Below are 8707 nucleotides of genomic sequence, written 5' to 3'. Positions count from 1 at the left end.
CAGTAAGCTAATATTTTACAGACTGGATACAGGGTAGAATTTTACACTCCCCTGACAATGGGCTTGCAGGCGGTGGGGCCTGTAAAATTCACTAGATCGGCGCGCCACCCCCCTCCCCTCCTCCCTTCCCCCACCATCACCCTCCCTCCTGCCCCAACCTGTCTGTAATTTTAAGGCAGGATGGGTGAGGCTTAGGCTGGCTCACCCACTCTTGCCTCAATTGAGGTCCTAAAGCGAGCAACTAATGACAACTTAAAGATTGTTTTCCACTCAGCCTCAAATTTGAGGCAGGCGGGAGGAGTTCAGGAGCAGGGGGAGGCCCCGAAATCACCCAGCTCAGGCCTCGGACAGGAAGGCGATTGGTGGGATGTGCCTCCCTCAACGACTTCCTTTCCACATTGGGCACCCCCTCACAAGGTCTGCCTCCCACTGTGTGTTCCCTTCCAACCTGGCCTCTCCATGAAGACTCCTGCCTTTCTTTCCCTACTTCCCCAGGCCTCACCTCCCCACCCCACTGTGAGACCACCCCACTTACCTGGATTCTGGGACTAAGAATCTGGGGACTGCTTGCAGTCCCAGTCCTGGCCACTGCTGCTACTAGCACTGCTGGGACTAAAGCTGGGCCAATCAGATTGGCTGGCAGCTCTGTGAGGTTGGACTTCCTCCCGAGTGAGGGGCGGAAGTCCCGTCTCCAGCCAAACAACACACCTTGGCGTGTTAAATGTGGTGGAGAAGCCAGCGTTGGCAGGAATCTGTTCCCCGCTGACTCTATCCTGCCTGTGTTTTCACACTTTTTGTGTGAGTTTTGTACTCATTCTGGTCAAGGATGTTATGGTGTTTTTCAATAATTTTACATTAATTTTAAAATAATTTTACCAGTGTGGTCTTAACCCATTTAGTCTTACTTCCTTCCAGCCGCCTCCAGTTACCATACCAGGGGTACGACAGACGGCAGATGGGTGGGAACACAGGGCCTCAGTTTTGTCAGACCATATATTTTGGAAACAGCAAGAGCTCCACTGAGCTTTTAGTGCAAGTGTTATATTTAACATATACGAAGTGAGCTGCTGTGGCACAGGGCGAGTCAAGGCCCAAGTGTAGTCTTCGGTAACGTGGGGTTACCACAACCACCCCTCCGACCCCCCCCCCCTCCCCCTCGCAACCCCAAATACTCCTGAGCGCAATTACCCCACCCACACCCCCACTACACCTCACCCTGGACTGCCCATCCAACCCACCAAATGCCCTGCGACTCTCCCCAACTACCACGCCACACCCCCAACTACCCTCTCAACCTCATGACTGCATTTCTGATTCCCCAACTACCTCCCCATTCCACCAACTACCCTGCCCACCCCCCACCGACTAACCTCCCCACAACGCTGACTACCCTCCCCACCCCTGACACCTCGACTACCCTGACCACCCAATGCTGAACGCCCCTTCCTACCCCGGACTACCCTAACCTCTCACTCACTCACCTTACACACATCCTTCTCCCTGGCTTCTCAAGTCAGCTGAGGGGGTGTGGCTTCCTTTGTCCCAACGCCACTGCCCTGCACAGAAAGGACTCAGGAACCAGGTACGCTGCATGTTCCTCACTAGGCCAGGATGGCAGTCTGGCCAAGAAATATGCAGCTCCAGACTAAGGAGCAGAGTGGCAATCTGACTGTAATTACCACTTATATGGAAATTCTGGCCCATTAACCTCTCCAACCAAGCCAAACTAGCCTGTTTTTATAGCTTAAAAATCAGCCCAACTGTTCGTATGAATTTTTCCCCAGTAGATTAACAGGAGAATCCAATATTAGAAATTAATGTATAACATGGGAGTGCTCATGATGGCATTACTCTTAAACAATAAGATGCTGGAAATGCTCCATTATAGTTTGCTAAAGGAACATTCCTTTAATTCATTTCCATTCATCTTCATATAATGTTTGAAGTAACTTTAGCATTACCTTGTCAGATATAATGGCAATATGAGCATGGGTGGATTTGCAAGGGGATGGCATATACTCTGCTTATACTAGATACAATAAGGACTGGAGACTGTGGCTGAATCTGTTTAGGCTTAAGCATGTCGACAACATGGAATATTTATTCAGTGTTACAAGTACAAAGGATTTGTTTTGATTTATGCTACAGGCATTAAGTAAAGCCAAGTATTCCTACAGCATCCTGAGCAACCCAAATCCCAATGACTATGTCCTCATGGAGGAGGTCATCAAAGAGCCATTAAACAAGAAATCGTCAATGGCGAAACCTGCTCTTCGGATCCTTTCTGAGCATGAGAGTGTGTTTGTAGCTCAGAGCAGATGGAAAGGAGCAGGAAAATTCATCCTCAAGCTGAAAGAGCAAGTGCAGGTAAGTAGCCAGCAATACTTGATGTCTAAGAGGTTATTACTGTCAGCCAATGAAATGTTTTTAAAATGTAGTCATTGTGGTAATGTAGGAAGCGCAGCAACCAATATGGGTACAACAAACGCCCACAAACAACAAATAAATAACCAAATCATGTTGTAGGTGTTGATTGTGAGATAAATGTTGGTCAGGATGACAGGAGAACTCTTTCAGCTCTTCTTTAGAATAGTGTTGTGGCAGATGACTTACCAGTGCTGATCAGTACTGTACTGAAGTGCCAACCTGGATTATGAGTTCATGCCTCACGAGTGGGATTTGAACCCACAACCCTTTAACTCAAAGATGAATGCTACTACTCAGCCACAGCTGACACTTTGTATGTATGCATGTGTTCCGAAGTATTGAAGGACTTTGACTATAGTTATCCATCATTTTGTACTACACATTCAAGTTTATTTAAATCACATTCTCCAGTTTATATTAAAATTACTAATTTCTTCCCTGTATTGTCATCAAATTGCTCACATTGATCAATATGTCACTGTTCCTTCTTCCTGGCTGGGCCAATATCCTGGAATCCTAACCAACATTATTGTGTGAGGCATAACCAATACAAGGACAGTAGCAAGTTGAAGAAGAAGGTCCAACATTACCTTCTCAGGGAACTAGGGATGGGCAATAAATGTGGCCTTGCCAGCATCAGCCAAATCCAGAGAGCAAATCTGAACATGTGTTTGATTTGCTCCTGAGTTTTAAAAATGGCAGCGTCCATTTAATTAAGGATCTGGGCAAGCAAGGAGGAAGTGCCAGCTTAACATATATTAATAATGGCAAAGAAACAGAAGTACAGGAAAGAAAACCAGAATACCCTGGAAAGGGGATTTGTATTTCAGATTATACAGAAGAATTACAGTACCCTGTGTATATTACAAAAATGGAGAGGATGTTACATATGTTCAGCATTATGTGTAATATTTTCCAAATAAACTGCAATATGCTAAATCCTATTCTATAACTTTTAAGATAATTCAGAAATGGTACCATCTGCAAATGCAGCCTGGATAACTATTGTTTCTTTGTTTTCATGCCAAAAAACTGAAAAAATTTGTACTTAACTTTTATTTAAATAACACAACTGTTGACCTTCTCCAGATGTCACAGTGTATATTTACATGACTAATTTCTTTCCCATACTGTTCCCAATTGCTCAGTATGATCAATAAACTCTGGAATGTGTTGGCAGGCTGCACAGGAGAAGAAGAAAGGCCTTTCTTTTGCTAATGAACTGAAGAGATTCACAAAATCAAGTAAACAGAGCCGGAGCTTTTCAATTCCACTTCAGGCAACCTCCCCAGAAAGCATCCAGAGTAAGGATGAAAAAGCTGCATGTAGTGTGCCATTTGCTGAGATCACTGAGTAAAACCTGTTACATGATTGCAGTATGTGACTGCCCAGGTATGTCTTAGCACTTCATTTCTTGTTGATTTTGACCACGTCAGTTAGTTGCCAAAATAGTGAGTAACTGAAGTTTTCTCTCTGGTCAGCCTACAGAACAGAAAGAGGCACATTTATACTGATAATAACGTCTACCCCACTCCCCCAGTGTTCAGTGCTTGGCAGAAATGGTTTCAAAATTGAGTGAGACAGGTTCTTGCTGTGGATCAAGAGGCTCTTGCCTCTGCTACTGTTCATTGGCCCAAATAGAAAACTGGAGTTGTAAGGACTAATTTGCAATGCACCACTCTGTGTGTGGAACCTAACTGACAAGGTCAGGTCTGAACATTATAGGGCCAGTTCTGTGCTTCTGTTCTGTGAGGCTGTGTTTTGGGAAAGAACCTTTGCCTGTAACATCATACTCCAGACACTTGCAATGTAAAGCATTGCTAAGCCATTGTTTATGAAAAGAGTTTACCACAGGACTCCTGTGAATTATCAAGTTTAATAAACTCCGAGATAACAAATTTACAATATGTAACTGAAATTAGATGAATCAGGCAGTTTTGCTAAATAAGGCTCTAGAAGTTGAAATGTGTGCGCTTTAATTAAGTTCAGATGACGAGTTCTGGAGTGCATATCATTTAACAAGCCCCTCACTTTAACCAGTAGTATTTGATGGCTGATCTCCCCTCTTGTGTGTTATGATTGCTGTAATGCTAATGATATGTTGGTCCATGTATCGTTGCTGATATTAACCCTGAAGATGGCAACCATCTCCCAAAGTAAATAGTGCCCATGGAGGCAGTGCTGAGCAAGAGGCCTGATATAGGCATCTGGCAGTAGAGTTGCCTCTGATAGCTGAAAGGTCTGCCATTGGCTTTTCGCTGTAAGTCTTTTTTTTTGTCATACAATATTACCATTTATTTTTTGAAGTGTTTTAGAAAAAAATATAAATCAAAATTGGGGAACATAAGATTCTTGGGAACTGATCACAAATAATGGGATTCAATTGGCTGCATGTGATTTGCCCCAGCTGAAGAAATGGCTGCAGGATATAACCAAAACTGCTCTCCAGTAACAGGAACTGCAGATGCATTGCAAAACCGCTTCAAATATTGGATTTGCAATATAAATGCATTGTCACAATATCAATAGTATTATTCACCTGAGAATAAAAGATGCTGATGCTATCAGTGCTTGGAAATGCTTGTGGCCTCGTTTAAAAAAAAGCCAAATGTAAATAGTAAACTATTGAATCTGCCATCTTGCTCCCACTCATCAATAGAAATAGTCACTTTTATCGACTGAATAAACAAAAGGGCTTATTCCTTTTTAAAATTGCAGTTATTTTGCTCTGTTTCATTGAGAGGAAAGATTTTTATCTTAAATAAGTTATTTGTCGCTGAGAGTAGATTTTAATTCATGCGGGGGAATTTTACTGTCGTGGTGGGGGCGGAGCCATAGAATCTGGTGAGTCATTCAAAATTCCACTTTGGCGGGACCATAAAATCCCACTGGTGTAAAATTCAGCCCATGCAGTTGGGTTACAACTAAGTAGTAAAAAAAACATTAATTTAGCATCACTGCGAAGAATATAATGGACTGACAGCACATGAATCATTGATTTGCTTTGAATCCCTACCACACTAAGTGTACTAGAACCTTAGGCACAAAGTATGACAATTCTAAGGAAATGACCTCTTGCTTCAGGTTCATGACTTTTCTTTCGCCTCATTTCCCTGGCCCCAGGTAGATTGACAATATGCAATTTAATTTGTACTAAGAACAAAGAGTGGTTTCCATTGATAACCTATCTCCCATGCTCCATTTTGCAACCTATTGAGGAGCACCAACTTCCATATTAACCCTTGTTATTTTGAATCACTGTATAAAACAAAGACAGAAATTCTTCTGGTGATATAGGGGCTGTTTACATTCCTAGTTGTTCTTGGTCTTTAGAACCATTGAAATATAGAACACAGAAGGAGGTAATGTGGACCATTATGCCAGTGTCAGCTTTTCGCTCGAGCAATCTTTTCTTTATTCATACTTTATATATCAAATGCCACTCGATGTTTATTTATCCTCTCACACTGTCCATTATTAATATTTTGAGTATTTTAATTACACATGTGAATCTACATCAAATTGTTACAAGGCTTCAGAAAATGTAGGAAATACTCCGCAAGTCAGGCAGCATTTGTGGAGAGAAAAACAGAGTTAACATTTCAGGTTGGTGACCTTTCATCAGACTGAGAAAAACTAGAAATGTAATAGGTTTTAAGCAGGTGTAATGGGGGAGGATGGGAAAAGAACAAAAGGGAAGGTCTGTGATAGGGTCGAAGATGGAAGACATGAAAAGGGTTGGTTGGGCAGAGCCAAAGGGAGTAGTAATGGGACAAGTGAAGAAACAAAAGATGAGTCCCGAGGAGGTATGAATGGCAGAATAATGAACTGCTGCCTTCCAAAAGCAAAACAGGAGAAAAACAGGATTAAGACCAATATGCAAAGAAAAGCAAATAGAATGGGGGAAAAGATCACCGTAATTGCTTTAGGATGGCAGTTATTCATCATTCTGCCATTCACACCTTCTCTGGACATCTTTTGTTTCTTTACTTGTCCCATTGCTACTTCCTTTGGTTGAGAACAACCAACTCTTTTGTCATTTAATGTTTCCTGTCTTCCACCCAATTACAGACTTCCTCTTTTTTTCACCTTCACCAATTTCATCCAGCCATTAACCTCCCCAAGGAGCTTGTTAAGGGGCATATGCAGTTGGGAATGCAATTTTATCTTTAATTCAGTGAGTCTGAAAAGTCTGCTGCACGTTAGTGCCCAGCTGTCAGGTTCATTGTGGGGATATTGGAAATTTTATATTTATTTTCTAAAATGGACATATGATGTGCCAACTAGCTCCAGGACTAGTGCTTCACCTTAAACTTGTTTGAATGATCACTAGCCTGTGTTTTCCAGCTCCTGGCCTTTTAAGGAGCTACCTGCTGTAACCAGCAACGTGATGCCTCTAGCTGGGCAGCAAACTACCCCCTCGGCCAATTAGATCATTTGCAAGAGCTAGGTATCTCAGGGTGGGCACCCATATTCCTACTGGATGTGGGGTTCTCGACCTTGCTTTGAAAATCCGGCCTATTTCTCTCCACAGATGCTATCCGACCTGTTGAGCAGTTTGAACATTTCCTGTTTTTATTTCAGATTTCCAGCATGTGCAGTATTTTGTCTTTATAGATGTTTCGATTTATTCTGAATCAATCATTTAGAACTTACAATTTCTCCCAGTGATGGCCACACATGAATTTAAGACAGATCTTTTTAAATGAAATAATGGTTTCTGAGAGTGTACCTTGTGCTTTAATGTTTGTCTCAAAATAAGTTACGTAAAACACATAAGCTGCTAAAATGTAATTTAAAAATATACCATTTTCTGAGATTTTCTTGGCCATACCTGGCCATTGTCATATTTGAAGGCTTATTTCCTTCGTGGTTTTAGCTACTTTTTGTGATAAGGATGATGTCCTTGGTATGAATGCATCAACCGACTTTATTTGAGCTTTCCTGAAATTTCACTTTGCAGAATTGCCAAATTGGAATGAAAATGTGTGTGATTGGAATGATAATGAGCTTTAGGTAAAATTAAAAATTACACTGAAATTAATACACATTATTCTGTCGACTAACCCTCTCCCAGAAAAATGAATCTCACATCATCAGCAATTTCATCTTCCCTTGATTCCTAATTCCACCAATACTGTGAATTCCATTTTGCGGACTGAAATCGTGTTCCTCAGGTGTTCCTACCTTTAGCTTAAATTATGAAAAATCTTTCAGTCTAACTCCTTGTCTTCATGTGCCAGAAGTGCTTTTTTTGAGCTGTCAGCTTTTCTTGTAAAGTTATATCAACTTTTTTTTAGCAGTTGGTTAGTCTTTCTTAGTTTTCTAGGTTGCCATGTATGGTTGCTAGGCATGTATAGGTACGCAAACTATCTTTGAAGTGATATTTACATAATGCAGCACTGTTAATACTCAACATCTCAACATTTCACAGAGCATTTGGTCGCAGTGCAACTTTCTCTGTACTTTTTAGCACATAGTTAAAGTGTTCTTGTGAGATTTTTGGCTCCTCTATATTAACAGTCATTAATCCACTGTCATATTTTGGGATATTTTTGACCATTTCACCCATAGAAAGGATATGTAAAACGTGTATTCACAAGTGTTTTTTTTGTAAGTATGCACGGGGAAGATAGTTGGTCAAAATGTTAATGAACCAAACTTTGATGTTACTTCCCCATAGACGATAAATAGTATACAATTAATGAGCTGTCTTGGTAATCGATAAACACCTCACATCCACTGTATTAGAAAGTCTATAATCCTTTAAAGCCATGAACAAAGGGTGATTAAAAACAAAAGGCTGAGTGACAGTTAGTCCAGCAAACACTGCGAGTCCATTTTTTTAAATGGAGAATATCAAAGGTAAACTTTGGCCAGGTGTAGAAATTTAGCATGTAGTTGGATAGTTATGAGTCATTTTAAGTAAGGCAACACATAGGTATGGTGAAATATAGTGTGTTTATTTTGTTCTATAGCTCAAAGAGAACTCGTACTAGCTGAACTATATTAATCCGATTATCCGTTACACTGTACTTTCATGTGCTTTGAAATAAAGCAGCTTAGCAATTTGAATTTGGCCTCATCACACCAAATGCTTTCATGGTCCACCTTTGATAAGCCTGAATATGTAGATGCTTGGTTCAGATCATAACGGGGTATTATTACTACACCCCTGGGTTATATTATTCTACTGCCAGATACCTTAAATGTAAATTACTCAGACCACTTATAAGCAGTTTATATCTGATAGGATATCTAAAGAAAACTTGTAAACCAA

General features: G+C 41.0%; 1 protein-coding gene across 2 annotated transcripts in view; it reads left to right on the top strand.

The window, feature by feature from the left end:
- plce1 (phospholipase C, epsilon 1) overlaps positions 1-8707 on the top strand; it is a 368859-nt gene that overhangs the window by 349578 nt on the left and 10574 nt on the right. For both annotated transcript variants that reach the window (XM_078566023.1, XM_078566021.1), the window contains 2 exons: positions 2149-2367; positions 3608-3819. In XM_078566023.1, the coding sequence (XP_078422149.1) occupies positions 2149-2367; positions 3608-3784 (396 nt within the window). In that variant the 3' untranslated portion in view covers positions 3785-3819. The remainder of the gene's footprint in view (positions 1-2148; positions 2368-3607; positions 3820-8707) is intronic.

Source organism: Cetorhinus maximus, chromosome 20, assembly GCF_964194155.1.
Source record: "Cetorhinus maximus chromosome 20, sCetMax3.hap1.1, whole genome shotgun sequence".
Lineage (NCBI taxonomy): Eukaryota > Metazoa > Chordata > Chondrichthyes > Lamniformes > Cetorhinidae > Cetorhinus > Cetorhinus maximus.
Note: the sequence above shows the minus strand (reverse complement) of the source record. Positions and strands in the feature narration are given on the sequence as shown.